The 17,175-nt window shown below is 40.5% G+C and overlaps 1 protein-coding gene across 1 annotated transcript in view; it reads right to left on the bottom strand.

The window, feature by feature from the left end:
* Nucleotides 1-17,175, bottom strand: part of uvrag (UV radiation resistance associated gene) — an 86,734-nt gene that overhangs the window by 54,925 nt on the left and 14,634 nt on the right. The window contains exons 8-11 of the mRNA XM_042431936.1: nucleotides 12,864-12,990; nucleotides 4,978-5,062; nucleotides 1,810-1,897; nucleotides 1,430-1,490 (exon numbers count right to left, since the gene is read on the bottom strand). Of these exons, the coding sequence (XP_042287870.1) occupies nucleotides 1,430-1,490; nucleotides 1,810-1,897; nucleotides 4,978-5,062; nucleotides 12,864-12,990 (361 nt within the window). The remainder of the gene's footprint in view (nucleotides 1-1,429; nucleotides 1,491-1,809; nucleotides 1,898-4,977; nucleotides 5,063-12,863; nucleotides 12,991-17,175) is intronic.

The following is a 17,175-nucleotide window of genomic DNA, read 5'->3' as shown; positions in this document are numbered from 1 at the left end:
TAAACTGACTTTGACACACATCCAGACAGTTCTGGACTTGATCGGGCTCTATCTGCGGCAGACCTCACACAAATGAGAGCAGGAGTCATCACTGGGGTAAAACAGAGGAGTAAAGTGCATTCCTCTCCATCCCTTCTACCACCATCTGTATACGAGGTCTGCATATGTTGATCTGGCCTTTGCAAGAGGTCTAACGGGCACAGCGGTTATGTTAAAGGGTGAATAATGGCTACCTAGAATAGCACGGCAGCTCTTTTCAACGTTTCAACAAGGCATACGACCAGGAGGGAGGGCATACGGGAAAAGGCAGTTAGCAGTAAATGCATTAGGATGTTCTCTGTTAGCCTTTTTATCTTCTGCCATGACACATGCTCTGTTGTTTACTCACTGCTACGTGTCCACCTAGGCAGGACTGGGAGACAGAGGCAGGTCTCCACCTTATGGGAACAAGAGATCACTGCAAACACAAACGGGCTGGCTGTCACCACTGTGCTCGTCTCTGCGCTCTTAAAAGATGTGAACAGGTGGAGTGTGACAGCAGGGAGCGGAGGAGATCGGGAGTGGCATTTTTGAATTATTGACTCTTGGTCTAACCAGCTGTGAGGAAGAGGAGCTGGAGAATGTTGTGTGGACAGTGCCAGCTGTGTTCTGAGTGTTGGACAAGTACTGCAGACCAAAGCTAACCATTTATTTCCCATTCAATCCAGCACCCCCTCCTCAAGTCATCTGAGCGATTGAGAGGTCATGAAGTCATCAAGTTTCCCTTGCTGTGACAGAAAATCCAATTTATCACAACACATACGGCGTGACCCTTACTCTAAACCTACCCCAGCAACATGATAACGAGGTCTGTGTGGTTATAGCTGCCTGCTGACAAAACTTTTTTTTCAACGTTATGTTGCCAAATACCGTGTCTTTGATATTAAAGCATGTGGTTTTTGTGGCTGCATCTCACTGGGGTGGTGAAACCAAGCATCTTTTGACATGACTCTATAAGATTGTGGTAGCACTGCGGAATTCTTCTAGCAGCAGCCAACAAGAGATTAGAAATGTGTCTTGAATAAAAAATAGAAGATTGCAAACCAACGTAGCCGCTAGACTTCTCTGCCTGGCCATCAAGCAGAGCTCCAGCAAGCAGTTCTGCCAGGCTTTGTCCTTTATGCAAAAGACTATTATACCTTAGCACAGTCATACCTTTTTCCAAATTGCCTTCTAGTATAATGATAGTAATAATAATTCTGTTTTTCATACTTATGTATCTGAGATCATCAGCCATAAAATTGCAAAAATGTTAAATTGCTTTGCTTCACCAAACATCTACAGATAACCTCTAGCATGAAAGTAAAGACAAAACATTTGTGCAGCATTCCTTACCACAGCTTATCTCGCTGGAACCCTGAAACACACAGGCAGGCATGTAATAAATTACCTTGAAAGTCTTCAGAGTTTGGCAGCTTCACTCCGCAGATGACATAATCTGACTGATTAGCCTGTGGATTTAAATAACAGATTTCATATTAAAGACAATGATCAGAGAGCAGAAACAGACCCAGAAAAGAAAACATTCAGTCATTGTCTAGTAGTGTCAGTATTTAAAGGATTTTGTTTGCCAAAGGTTAAAGAAAACTCAGTGATTGTAATATATATTACACAGCCGTTTGGACTTCAGACTTTGAATTGTGTCCTAATACACTGAAGAACTGACATTCAGAACAATCTGCACCATTTCTGCCTCATCAAAACAAATAATTCTTTGCAGCCCTTGTGAACAATGTGTTGTGTGGTGCTGTACCCTCAGGTTCGACTCACCACATCAATGGGGTAGATGTAGGAAAGCTCAGAGAGGAGCTGACGACAGCGGAAGGTGAGCTGGGCGTTAGACTTCAGGAACTGCTCTCTGGGGAGAAAAAAACCAGACACAAGGATGACACAATAAGTAACTGCCTGACAGACAGAGACAAAAGCTTCAGTTAAGAGTAGAGGAGATAGGGAGTGGTAAGGCAATGGAGGGACTAGAGAAAGAGCAGAGATGAGATTGTAGGGGAAGGAGTGTAGCTGGAAGAGATGAGAGGAAGTGGTAATGAGCAGTGGAAATCATCCAGGCTAGTTACTGCTCCACAGGGACCCACTGTAAAGCATAAAGACAGAACACAGAAAGGGGAGTTTATGTATGCAGCACAATGATGTGTGATAGCAGCTAAATGTTGGTATAAGGAGAAGATTAGCCAAGTCTGCGTTTGTCATGTATGGATGAGAGCGACTGACTCATTAGTGAGTCATATCCACAATAGGAAAGTCTTTATTAGTTGTGCAGGGTCCATCAACCCCAGCCTGCCCCGTTATTAAAAGCAGGCTAGAAAACATTCTGTGATTATGACCTGTGAAATGTGGTGACTAAAAATGTTTCAGAGTGGAAAAATCACCAGTGAGATAATAAAGATAAAGATAGCCTGTACTTCAGCACAGCGGTGCTTGGAGTAAAATGCTAATATCAGCATGCTAACATGTTTACAGCAACAATGCTAATGTGTTGATGATTAGCGGGTAATATTTACCAGGTTCACCATCTTAGTTTTGTCTCTTAGCAGGCCAATTTGCTCTAAACAAAAAGCTGAAGGTGATGGGAAGTTTTATTTCGTCATAAATCAAAGTATTGGGCAAATTAAAATTTTGACCTGATGATGGTGTAAGCAGGAAGATCACCAAGGTCATTAGAATTTATTGTCTTGGGACCTTAAATATACCCTATAATACCTTAAACATTGCTATCCCTAGAGCCACACAACTGACCTGGCTGATAAATATATAATGATGATATTTCTATGTTTTAACTGAGAAAAGTTCTAAACTAGTGCCCGGTCTGATTTGCAATGAAGATGTGAATCTAGTAGTAAAATATTGTCTGGCATATTTTAGACTGGAGAAATGTATAAATTGCCCATAATTTCCATGTTTGGTATTAAAGACACATCTCATTATTGCATGGTATTCCAGAAATGTCATGACCAGTGTTTCTACTATACTTGAAGCTGTTTGAAACATTGCATGTTTGTTAGAAAACAAATACCTTGTTGGATGTCTCTTCCACATCCAACCGCGATATAATATCAGGAACTAATGTGGTGAGTTTAAAATTGAGGCTTCCGCAGAACCAGTAAGTTAAAGTGGCTTTACGCAGAAAACAAGAACACGCATGTAAAAAGGAACTTAGTTTGTGAAACCGACCACAATTCAAATGGTCATTGAAAATTCAAAACATTATATCTCTGCAGTTATTTAATGCTATTACAAGCTTTGACTCTAAAAGAGTATATAAAAGGCAACACTTCCAGGATGTATGAGCAGATGTTCCAGTTACACAGCAATATTTCCTCAGAGCAACATTCACCGATTTACACGTTAATGACTCAACTGATACTGTGCATGAATAGTGCATGACTGTTTATGTGTGTGTGTGTGTGTGTGTGTGGGAGAGAGAGAGAGCCTCTCTTTGGGTGTCCTGTATTACTACAGAGTGGAGCAGTGTGGGTAAAAGACTATTATTTCACACAGATGAAAAGGGATTTTGGGGAGAAAATGGTTATTGAATGTGATGCACCCTCCCATCCATGCTCCTCACATTTCACTTGAATTTCCTTTTTAACTTTGCCTGTGGTTAGCAGTCTCTTATCATTTCCCTTTTCCCAGTGTGGAGCTGCTTTGTACAAGTGAAAGAGGAGAAAGATTAGTGAGTAATGGTTGTTTGATCTGAAATCACTCATATCTGTCCAGCGGGCTTTGCCTTATCTTAATGTTTAAGCCAAAACGCAAGCCCTCCACAAATCCTTGTCCTGAAACATATATAATGATGTTTCCCACCACCTTCCTTTTTAATGTATGCTCACAAAGAAAATATCATTAGTTAATCTACATTTTAAACTGGAATTATGCTTCTGTGAAGACCTCTAGGTAGTAAAGGGTGTTATGGGTAACCACAGGCTCACAGAGGAGCTGACACACACACATCCCAATTCTCAACATGCTGAGCATCAGACAAGTTGATTGGTTGATGCAACTTTTGTCTGGAGGTTCATTCATTTGTTGTAGAAGAAAGAAAATAAACCTGACACAAGATGAATGAATAAGTAAGAAACAGCCATGATAATGTCTCTAAATGACTTCTGTGCATGTTGGCCTACGTCCAGCCTGGAGAAGCATGTTTAAGCCTTTAGCTGGCGTAGATAAACAAAAACGCACATCCTCTCTTGTGACCAAAAGGGAATTGGTTCTCAACATCTCAAGAAGCCTATTGCAATCTTGAGTGGATAGATGAGATGTACTTTTATGTTTTCAAAAAGTACACTTAACTCTACAACTACAGCTACAAATATAGCCCCAATTTTGTGATAGGAGCTATTCAACATCAGTGTGAGAAAGGCTGAGAAAAGTGTGCATGCTCAGCATACCTTTCCCTAGCTAAAAGTTTAAAAAAAGAGACATTTCCATGAAAAAACATCAACAACAGAGATATTTCCATGGAATGGATATTAGGCAGATGTACAAGTGTCGGTGTTAATTTCCTGTTTGCTGGGTCTTTTGGCCCCTGCTGGCCTTCCTGGGGCTCCGGTTTACCCTCTGTGACTGCCAGGTACTTCTCAGACAAACAAATCTGTATCCAGGGCCGGCACCCGCCGCACACGTCTCCCCGCAGGCCAAGGCAAACACCAGCCAATAGGGTTTTAAGCACAATGTGCAAAATCTCAGTTGAGAACACATAAATAGGCATCGCCAACCGCAAAAACATCCCCTTGTTTTGAAAGAGCAAGATGGGAGGCAGGGTGCGGGGTATAATCTCATCATAATTTGATATGATTGAGCAACACATAGGGTCCCATCATGGAGCGGGCCCTGGGTAATGTCTAACTGATGGGTAAAAAGATGAATGTTGTGTTTTCTATGCAGAAATAAAGCAAAAACTAATTACAGGCTCACACATACCTCTTGGCAGTGCATTCCTTCTGCAGCTTGGTTAAGGATTCTTTCTCCTCCTTCAGACTCTCGTGCTGAGCGGAGAACGCTTCCTCTGACAGAGACAACAAGAAAGAGAGAAAAAAAAAGTGTAAATTATCAGGTGTGTGTTGTGTTCTGCTATGTCTGAACAGCCAGGTGGGCTTGTACTTGGTTGGCTGCCATCCACAGTTAAACTCCAGTAAGATCAAACAGCTCTTTTGATGAGGACAAAACCATTTCCTTTTGACACCACATAAAACCAAACAACATATGTACGCAGATTACAGGATTTGTCAGACTACATAAATACAGAGCTGGGCAAATAAATAAAATCAGACAGATAAGGGACAGTGGTGATACAGTTTGTGGAAGTTGTGCAACCGCAATATTGACAAGCTCACCATAACTCAGTGTTATTAGTGTTACGGGAAAGAAACAAAGTATAATTTAGGGTTGAAACTGAATATTTCTCTAATCTGTGTTCATACAGCATCATCATATATAGTGGGATGGCAACCAAACCAACAGAAACATATGGTTTTACATAACTTAAATAAACAAGACATTTTACTATTTCATATGCATTAACATAAACACCTTAAAGACGGAACCAAACCTACATGTGGAGGTATACATTTTTCTCCTACATTTGTTCCCCACACAGAAAAACACAAGGAAGTGTTTGCTTATTTAGCACGCCATCTTTGCTGACAGCTGGAAGAAGAAGAGTAAATGGACAATTCTATGTGTTATTTAACCTTTTGGATTGCTGTACAAGTTTAGAACTCTAGGGTCTTCATCACAAATGGGGATAAAAAGCATTGTGAAACTGACCAACAGGTGCAACAGCTGTGGTCATTGTATCAGACTGTGGTGATGAAGAGAGAGCAGAGACACAAAGCAAAGCTCTTCATGCCAAGAATCCCATATGCTTTATGCTCGGACTGTAAAGATAAACATCGGTAATGAGGTTTCTCCCCGAGGTGGCTGGCCTCTCTCTTTGTGACAAGAGGAAGAGTTCAGCCGTATAGGAGAACCTCGGTGTCAAGTCACTGATTCTCTACATTCAGATGAGCCATGAGAGACGGCTTGCTCCCCTGATAAAGATACTTTACAGGTGCTAAGGATTACATATTTAGACTTAACTGGCAGGTCCTATAGATCCCAGAGAAGAGCAGGAGGAGGTGGGTTAGGATGAGAACATCAAAGATAATATAGATTCTGATTCTGCTTATTGATTCCTGGTCTCTGTTCTTGACATATTACCTGAGCAATAAAATAAACCAAAAGTATGTTGAAAGCAAAAAAGAAGGGCTGCAATGAATGATTATATTCATTATCAATTAATCTGGTGATTATTTTCTCAAATAATCGTTTTGTCTATAAGATGTCAGAAGATATTGAATGCTTGTCATAATTTCTGACAGGTAAATGCGATGAATTAAAATTGCTTGTTTTATTCAAACAACAGTCCAAGAGACAGAGATATTCAGATTACTATCATACTGTATATGACAAAGAAAAGAATTGAATCCTCACATTTGCAAGGCTGGAGCATTTTTGCTTGGAAAATTACTTAAACAATTAATAGATTATATATTATAAAATAGTTGGCATAAATTTCTGTCAATCAACTAATCAGTGCAGTTCTACAAAAATACCTTAACAGTCATAAATGACAAGATATTCTGTGATGCGTTTCTCCTCACATATCTCGAACAATCATCCACTAATCTCCATTAACAAAAAGGGAACACTACTACATGTAGCATAATCTGTACTTTCTCAGTCTTTGTGTCTGGATCTATAATTAAATCTGTTAATGCAAACATAACACTTCCTGTTGCTTCTTAAAAGTTCTTGTGTCCTCAGTCAGTGATGTTAGCTAATGCTAAAATTGGCCTAAACTGGTCAGTGAATCATATTTAAATATTGCAGAGAGGAACCATCAAAGAAAAGGCAGAGCTTTACCATTTCTGTGGCATAGAAAACTACACTGTGAAGTTTTGCAGATGCAGTGATTTTGTGAAGTTTTAGCCACACTTTCAAGCACTAACTCTGGTCTCATAAACACTGTACTCGACTGCATTGACAAATGCTTAACCAGTGAAGCACAGTATAAGGTAACAGGTCCAAACTTCACTCAGGAGCCTATGAGGGGACCCAAATGTATTTCTTGAGGATTCCAAAGTTCACTTCTTTAATCACTGTCTACATGTCATCACTATGTCTATGTAGTGTTAAGGTGCTGGGAGTCACGCTTTCAAAGAAAAGCATGCACCATTTCTGGAAATTTGATGATTCAAGTTCTGAGCAAGCCTGCGATCCACCGTTAATCATGGTATGACAGCAGTTGGCAGGAAAGTAAATCTTGTGCACTTAGATTATTAAATCAAATGTGTGACAAGATGGATCACATGTTCAGCTTTTTACCACATAACTTCCACTCGTAGTCACTCTGCTAAAACTGGCACCATGAGAGTGGAAACCTTGACAGACAGAGGGACGGAGAAAATAGAGGTTCTCAGAAGTATCTCCATCAGATTAGTTGAGGAGACAGAGATCAGACAGGCTATCCCTCTGTTGTGAGTGATGACATGGGCCTCCATTGCTTTCATGCAATGCCCAGCTCTGTTCTATCTGTTCTATCCATCCATCTTTTCATCCTTTCATCCCTCTAACCTGTTCCATTTTGTATCATGATATGGACAGACAAACTACAGCGGTTACCTCGGCTGTGTTCACACAGCATTCTGTGTGTGTTGAGACATTATCTTTCATACTACACATGAGTCATAGGTTTCGGATCCAAAATGTGGAGTGGCTTTCTAATGCTATACCATCTGCTGTTAAAATATTATGATCTGACAATGAATCAGTCAGGTCTTTCACTATAACTCTTATAATGAGGTCTCTCTGGAAGCAGGTGGCTGGCTGGGCTTTCAGGGACTCTGAAGAGAATCCAGCAGCAAAATGGACAACCACTCTGCTGACCTTAGTGACCTCTGTGTAATAAGTGGGACGTTCCTGGACAGAGTGAAGTCTGGAACAGCAACAACACTGGATGGGTTTAAACTTACAAGAAAACTGTCTTGTCTTCCTGCTGTTTCCAGACAGATACAGCATTTATGAGTACTTTATCATTTGTACAGTTAAAACAAGACTACAGGTCCTGTCGTTAAACGCCTTAACACACATTGTGCTTCAAAAGGTAGAAAAGCCTTGAGCAAGAGGACTGCTTTGTTGTGTCTTTGGCCCCACTGAGCTGCTCTTTATGAGCAAATTTATTTTCCCTCTGCGGCGTTTTTGGTGGATAACTTGTGACTGAGTCTGCAGTTTACAGGAAAAAATCTTTAGCCAAATTGAACAAAATACAATTGATCAAAGCTATTCAGAAACAGTTATTGTCATAAATTACACAGCAATGTGTTCATGAGAAAATCGCACATAGATCATTTTTCAAAGTCTCCTATGATCTGATACACATTAAAAACTGTAAATGATCTTACAGTTTATCACAAAGCCTTGAGTCTGAATTTGTTACATCATTATCTAGTGAGATTTGATCCATGCAGCAGTCAATGCAGCTGTGTAAAATGATGATAATAAAAATGGCTATTTCCATCAGCTCGAAAACAAAACCACGATCAATGAAATAATCTATAGTAAAGAGCATCATGAAAGTCTTTCAAGGGAATAAACTATAATTCTGACAAGGAAAAAATTTGCTTTATGAAGGTTTAATAATTAGAAAAATGTTAAGGAGACCATATTGAATGCCGCATGGAGGAATACAACTATAAAGACCATGTCTTTGTTTCCTCTTTAAACTTTAATGAAAGCAAAGGATTGACTGTGGTGTAGAGACAGAGTAAGACATCAGTGGAGTTAACAGAAAAGGGTAAAAAGACATCTAGTGTGTTGGACTGCTTTACCTGTCAACCCTTACACTGAATCAAAATGGATGTAAATGTGTAAAGCTGAGCTGCTGGTAAAGGAGCTCTAATGATGATAGCTTCAATATGAGACCTTTTCTGAGGTGACAAATACCTCACACACCATACCTTCACAAAACTGTGCTCCTCACACTTAAGAAACCTAACCACTGACATTTATTGGTCAGGAGCCCTGGCTGTGTTACAGAGCGTGAGAATAACTACCGTTACTAAGTACAATAAACGCTGTTCAGAAACCTGATTTATGTCGTCTGCTCAAGGTGGAAGGAGGGAAATTAGACAGGAGGAAATTGTGACAAGAGTGTGACCCCACCAAAACCAAACCCATTAATTCTGTAGGGAGGAAAGAAAGAAAGCCTTTTATTTTAAATTCACATCTGTAAAAAAGATAAAAAAATATGAATTGTGTGAAAGACGTGCAGTGGACTGCGTGCGTTTGCAGGAGAAGTGAAAAACAACAGGTTTTCCTCAAGTCTACACTCCTGCTATGATTTCACTGCCATCACTGTAAATCAGCAGGCATTGAACAGCTAGTTGTTAACCTGTCAACAGGATGATACTGACTGCTGATGTTTTTCAGTGCTTATTACGCTCACACTGCCCAGGATGGCAAAGAAGGACGCACAGCATACGCAGAACAGGCATCAGCAAGTCTGTCGCAACATCCTAATAGTTACTTTACAAAAATGCACACACCCAACTTTCATCTCATCTTTATCCGTTAGCTCACATGTGGACGCACACACCTGCAGAACCTCGACTGTATGTTTGGGTTTTCTGGGCCACTTGTTTTGAGAGAGACCGGTTTCCTGGGTATAAGGGGTTGATAAGAGTTATTTGCTAATGGGCCCTATGACTGTGTGAGAGACTGGAGGACCACACGGCCAGTACAGATGAGATCCTTAAGAGTGTGACGAGGAATGGAGGTTAACAGTTCATGCGGGATGCCCTCTGGGGATATACTGCATAGCAATGTGCTTACACATATTGTTAAACTGTCAATAAAACTTACAAAGAAGTCTGTATCTAATAAGAAGTGGAATGTGTGAGAATTGAACAAATTAAACACTTGCTTCTAATTGAATCAATATTGACGTTAAATGGGTATATAAATCATCTGTTCTTAGCCACTAGTTTGTCTGATTAGCAATGTACCACCAACGACTGGGACTAATTTTACTTCTTTAAGAGTGTGTGTGTTTTGACAGACAAGCCAATGGAGTCTCCAGAGGAAAGTTTCGATATGAAATTTAACACTACACTTGATAAAATCGCGTGGGCCTCCGAAATGAAGGATGGGATCAGATGAAACAAACACGTTGCGGTGCCAATCTAAATATAATCACACGCAAAATCAGCTGCTGTATGAAATACTATAAACACCCGTCTCTGAGAGTATCCTGTCTGTAATTAATGCAGGGTTTTTTCCGATTGTGAAACAAATGAATATGTGCAGGCTGATTAGAAGAGTTAAACAACAAGCTGGAAGTACAGCAGAGCTCAAAAGCATATGGTTTTTGAGTTTCTGAGTTATGAGTCTGGGGAAAAAAACAACAAGATTTCAGCTTTGCCCTATTCGGCTACAGCATTTCAATTTATCCTAAAATACCTTTTTCCTTCTTAAACCAGCTGAAGGTTTTTTTTTCCTTCTTCTGTTTCTTAATAAGCACCTGTCCAGTCTGGAAAAAAGCCATGAATGAGAGGCAGAGAGGGAGAGCAGCCAGTTCTTTTGGCTGTAGACGGAGTGGTGACAGGTAAAGAGGCAGAGGATTAACGACCATTTTTTAGGATTGCAGCACAAAGGAAACTTCTCCTTCAAACCTTCTTAGTGCTGTCTTTCTGTGCCTGTGTGTGTGTGTGTGTGTGTGTGTGTGTGTCTGACTGCTTGTGCAGACTCCATGGTCATTATTAACAATCCCCACCTGAGGTTGGCGGCTCAGTGAGGTGCCCTGCCCTTCAGCCAAACACCAAGTTGATCTTTCAGACACAAGGTTCCTACAGAGAGCACATGGCCTGCTTTACGACAAACACCAGTGCTGATGATAGTAGGGCCCTCAATAGACTGGCTGTATAATGTCATAGATGTATTTTGCAGCACAGCTCATCATGAGCGTTTCTTTCTATTATATCTGGATTTTCACAAGCACCATGAGACGCACAAAACCAAATTAGAAACAGAGGTATCTAAAGATCTCTGAGTTCATGTGTTACAGCCCCTGAAATGACCATATAACGACTTGTGGGTACATGCAATTATAAAATCCACACGTTATTTAGGTGCAAGTATACCTGTGTACACCTGCATACGTGTTTGAGTTTATGTGTATGTGTACATATGCCAACCCAAGCTTCACGAACGCTGTCTTTTCATAAGCCTTTTATTTCCCTATGAACAGTAACGGGCAGCAGTAAAACACTCCTCAGCTCTCAGACATCAAGAGTCCAGAGCTGCAGACTTCACAGGGTTAACTAAATGACACCGCTCCACAAACACTGTTGCTTTAGTGGCCTGGCACAGACTATATAAGCCACAGGAATGGCTCTATATACTATACATTATGTGTGTCCATGTGTACGTGTGTGTTGAGTGACTCCAATCTGCGGGACTGGGATCGTGACAGAGGTTTCCTGTAGGTGACAGCAATCTACTGTACTCTACTGAAGTCCTCAATGCACAGCGAATACAGCACACATAGAGTCTACCTGCTGCTGTTGGACTGTGAGGAAATCTTTATCAGGGTGTTTAAAACTGGAGTTTCCTGTACAACAAAATCACATGTTGAAACGGACAAAATATAAATATTAATGAATGATTGAATTAATAGTGTTGAGTAGATTTGTGATGAACTTGTCTTTAACTTGTCATTTCTATAACTGGTGACACAATAACATAGAAGCTGTGTGATATCAACAATAAATTACTGAAGTCATACATTTTGAGTGGGGGTACATTCTTTAGTGTGCACTATATTAAAATTATATTATAGAGTTATATAAAGGAATTTGGTTTATCTATTCATTTCAATGAGCTATAACCAAAAGGTTTTACTGTATTGTTCTAAACAAAAATTACCACAATGGAAATAAGCTCCTGGGCTTTGTTGTGTTTTATCATTTTGACAAACACTGTAAAAAGATATGATGCCTCCAGGTTGCATGTATTATTTATTTATATACGTCATATATTTTTTTTATATTGTCAATAAAGAATTTCAATCAATCTATCAATTCTCTTTACAATTAGTAGCTGTAAAAGAGCATTGTGATTAATCATGACAGGACTGGGGATTTTGGTAGGATTTACTGCACATGTTTTTACCATTATAGTAAGTCTTCTTACACAAGCTGGATTTGAGTCATGCTGCACCATTATAGAGACGACAAAATGAGTTGCAGAAGGTCTGATCATCTCATGTGATACTTATGCAACACTAAACGCCCAGTGCCTTTCATTTCTATTACCTCTTGTCTGTTCATGTTAGCTCAAGCAATAAACTAGGGGGAAAAACAAGGTAAAAAAAAAGTGTAGTGAATGAATACATCACTATATGCTCTTATGTGTTTAAAGTATTGACATTGTTAGCTCAGTTGGCTTAATGCTACTTATGCTTCTGTAAAATTGAACAAGTATGTTTACATTATTTCAGATTGGCATGAAAGAGCAGTTTAATCCTCAAGGCAGCATTTGTGAGGCTGAAAACAACTGATAATTTTCCTTTCACATGACTCTATTGAACAAATACTAACCCATCACTGTATTGAGTGTGTGTTGCAAGAGATGAACAAAGAAATGAAGATCAATCCATATACCCTGACCCACCCTCCATTTGACTGGGGAAAGGCATATGACAATAAAAGTTATAGTATGGTGTTAAACAAACATGTGTATTTGTTTGTATGTGCACCCATTGGCTTTACCTTTCTTCTGAAGCTGCGCCCTTTCCTTCTGCCGCAGGTCTATCTCCCTGCCAAGAGCCTTCCTCTGCCGCTGCAGTTCACTACGCAGCACGGCGATACGCAGCTGCATGCACTCCCGCTCTTTCTTCTGCTCAGAGGAAACAGAGGACAAGAGAGATACGGAGAGCAAACAAAGAAAGAGAATGATAATATTTAGCATGTGGTCACAGCAATTTTTAGTGTTTATTACCTTTTATAAAGATCCCCAAATTCCTTCTAGCTCCCTCAAAAACAAGCCGTGTTTTCGCAGCTTGATCCCATGCCGCATTGATTTAATACACACCCACTGTGCCAATACTTGCCGTCAATAATCCAAAATCCACGTTCAACAACTAATGCCAAGAAAGATGGGGAATTATTTGGCTATTTAAACATCTCACTGAGCCCAGAGATCAGAGTTACTGGTAGTAATGAGCCCAAATCATGGGAATAGCTGGCTGTGAGTTGTGGAGTGGTGTGGAGTCTTGGCTGTTAGCATGCAAGCAGCTGTTCCCAAAAAGATGTGAAGAGATGAGTGAGTGTTAAACCTGGGTTGTGTCTGAAATCACTCACGCATTCAGATTTACTGGTCCCTGTATAATAGACACAATAGGTCACTCGACACAATGAGCTGTGAATTGAGATTTCTAACACTTATTAATCATCATAAGTCATAAGTCATAAGTCATAAAACAGCCATTTTCTTATTAATACAATGTGATGCACTGCATTGTGGGATTATCAGCAGACAGTAGTGCACATGCTGTGGATGTTTTTTTGCTCTTTTGTGGGAATTTTTGGGGGCTTTGTATAGTAATTTACTCATACAGGCGTTGGAGGGTGAATATAGTGCACTATATAGTGAACTGTGTGTGACACAGCCCTGAACTGACACTGACACACATGTTTTTCTATGTTCATTTTATGGATATGTTTAGACTTAGTGGACATCTTGCATCATTTTGGTGCACATCTCTAAAAATTGTATCAATAATTTTTTATCATATTTTTCATGTGATTTCACACATAATTTAAAACAGTAAAATATTTACAAATCCTACACGTTATGCATTTATTCTTTTATTTACTCTATTTCAATTTGTAATGGACATTTTTTACAGCGGACATTATGAAATGTAAAAACAGGAAAAGCACAGCTGTAAATAATAAAATTAAGGATCCTGTTATTGTGCCTGCTGGTTCTCTGTCACAGCAGCATGGCTTACTGGGACACTAGATTAGAACGGAGCCATTGTTAATGTGATTAGTAACACCTGTGCTATGACGAGTCTAACTTTCCGCTGTATAAATAAGTGTGTGTTCTTCTGCATGAAAGTGGTAATGTGTTTCTTACTTATTTGTTTTATTAAAAGATCACACCAATCGTGTTTTTTATTTGGTCTGTTTTTCTTCGCTGTATCCTACTGCTTCTGTCTGATGCAACAACCACATTGAGATCTTAAAAGGCCTTCCACACCCACACAGGTGTTTCCACTTGTTTTGCCTGATTAGACCTTTTTTGTCTGATTACTTTATGGACAGACCGTGCTTAATTGACAGCTCCTTTACTCACCGGTTGCACCTGTAAGAGGCGGGCCACTTAGACCGTTAAAGGCCGTTTCACAGCAGACATTTTGACTTCTCACAGCATTAAACGCATACATTTAATTGGCTGCGTTCCTTCCTTACATGTGCTACTTGCAGCCCTGGTATTGTGCATGCTGACATGACTTACTGGGACATCTTAATGCAACACAGTCATCATGAATGTTATCAATGCTTTTCCTAATATGACAAGTCTAAATGGCTGCTATGAATAATGGCTGCCTATTACTTTATTACTAGATGGAGTTTGACAACCTCACATAAATCACATTATAGCTCCCCAACTTCAACCTGAGCAGGCCTCAACACAAGGTGTTTTTAAACTTTTGATATTATCGATATGCTATCACAGTACAGAGTGTGTGTGCAGTGACAGCAGAGGAAGTCAAAGATATATGCATGGGAAATCTGGAGGCAGTGGTTAGTGGCTTGATTCTCTAGACCAGCTGGGAGAATGTGAATTAGGATTTGTATGTTACTTTATGAAGTAGGGCCTAGCTGGCAAAGTGTGCTCAGTCGCCTCTCAATAGAAGAGGATAAAAAAATACTTACGAGTAACACCCAGCATATAGTAAACCACATGCAAACGTGCAGACGCACACGAATCCTAAAACCCAAGTGAGAGACCACAATAAAGTGCATCAACTCCAGATGAGTCTCACTCTTTGCCTCTATGTACCCATGACTCTCGGCTGGCGTCTCTCTCACCACATGCTCCCTGACCAGCAGCAGCATCAGAACTCAGGTCATTAGTCAAAATCCTGCCCTCTCTATGGGGTGTCCCTTCAACAGGCTTCATGTCTCTATCTGGGAGAGGGGGAGCCTGTAGTGGGCCAACTATCTAATGAGGAACAGCGCTGGGGATTCATTGACTGATGGATGTGGATGTGATATACAGTAGATGAAGGGGAGAGATTGAAGGTTAACAGAAACATACAATGAAAAATGATAAGTTGGAATGAACAGATATGGAAACTTCAAAACATGCAAAGAGAGATTCAAGAGGCAATGTTTAAGGAGTAGATGATTGCAAAGAAATGTACATGTAACATGAGTTGGAAAAGAAAAACATGGAGATGCAAAGGAGAAGGACATGGATAATGTTGGGAGGGAGTGAGCCTGCTGGCTGGATGACAGAGATTCACTCTTGTTTACAGTATCCCGTAGTTTGCAAGCAGCAACTTTGGCATCACGCACAGACACACACACACACACACACACACACACTTAGATAGTGATCGCAGCCTGGATCAGAGAAAACACAGATATGCTTCTTCTTCAAGACATCTGAGGGCTTTGTGGCAAAAACAGAGAGTGGTATCAGTCGCAGAGAGAAGACTGATAGAGCCTCCATCTCTCCAATGTGTCGTGCCCTGATGCTTGCATGTTCACCAACACTGGCTTTGGCACGAACCATGAGGCTCCTACACTTTCACTAAGCACCACAGTTGACAAGTGGGTCACAGTCATGTGAGAGTGTGTGTGTGTGTGTGTGTGTGTGTGTGAGAGAGAGAGAGAGAGGGACTGTAACCCACCACCATGGCCCGTCTGACTCCTGCTGAACATCAAACAGCAGTGGGTCAGCTGAGTAAATAAGCAGCAGGCGTGGGGGGAGCATGTTATAACCCAGCAGATTAATGGCAGGGTGTGGGTGAGAGGGTGAAAGGGCCATGCGCTGGGATTGGTGGCCTCAACTCTGTCCTGCTTTGATCCACGCTCACTGTGACGCGCACAGAAGGATAGTACAGAGCTCTCCAAAGGCAAGAGGGAAACCCTTAGAAGAGCTACACAATGCTCCACTCACTCCAAGCTGGCAGGCTTTTACAGAAAGGTAGAAGACGAGGATTATGTGATTTATTAGCTGATGTGAGCTCTGAAAAGGGTTTTAAGGAATGTTTCTGTGAGGGGGAAATATCAGAGACAAGTTTTTGAAAGGGATCCTTTGTGGCAAAAGAATGGAGCCTCAATGTTTTTGTGGGAAGGCTAAGGAGGGCTATAGTGGAGCTGCTTTAATAGGTAGGGTGAAGGTCTATGGAAAAGAAGAAAAAAAAAAATGAGCCATTTCAAAAGCCAATGGAGAGCGTGATGGAAAGCAACAGCTGTAACAGCTGTCTAAAGAGGCACTCTAAACCTTTAAATTCGGCATCTTTGCTAAAGAACATACACAGCACACACACTCTCAAAGGTTTGGGACTTTTTGTGTGAGAATACAAATATCCCAGCTGCCCAAAATGATATTCGGCACGTAAGGTATGTAATCCTGTGACCAGAAAAAATGTTTTTTTCCAAAGGCAAGTCTACCTGGAGGATAAAAACACTGAAGTGTCACTGCCTCGGGGCTTTTATAACAGCAGAGAGGGGATGCTTTTGAAGTGAATGTTTACAATAAACACAATGTCAAACCTGGGATCAGTGCTCCGTTTTCACAGCTGTGTGGCTGCCAATTCCAAAAATGTTAAATATGCTTTCTTGCTTTTGCTATGTATCCCAGTCAAGGATATGACTGGACGTGGAAACATAAACAGTGGATTTTGGTCAAAGCGTTATCATTTCGGCAGCCGGGATATTGCTCTTTCTCCACTTTTTTTGTTGAGCCTTCAAAACAAAAAGATACAATAGCTGCCCAAAGGGTATAATTACATTTCCCATTACTTTACATCACAATTATACCTGGGGATTTGGCTGATAC

The sequence above is a fragment of the Thunnus maccoyii genome, chromosome 13, assembly GCF_910596095.1.
Source record: "Thunnus maccoyii chromosome 13, fThuMac1.1, whole genome shotgun sequence".
Taxonomy (NCBI): domain Eukaryota; kingdom Metazoa; phylum Chordata; class Actinopteri; order Scombriformes; family Scombridae; genus Thunnus; species Thunnus maccoyii.
The sequence above is the reverse complement of the archived record's forward strand: the minus strand, read 5'-3'. Positions and strand labels throughout refer to the sequence as shown.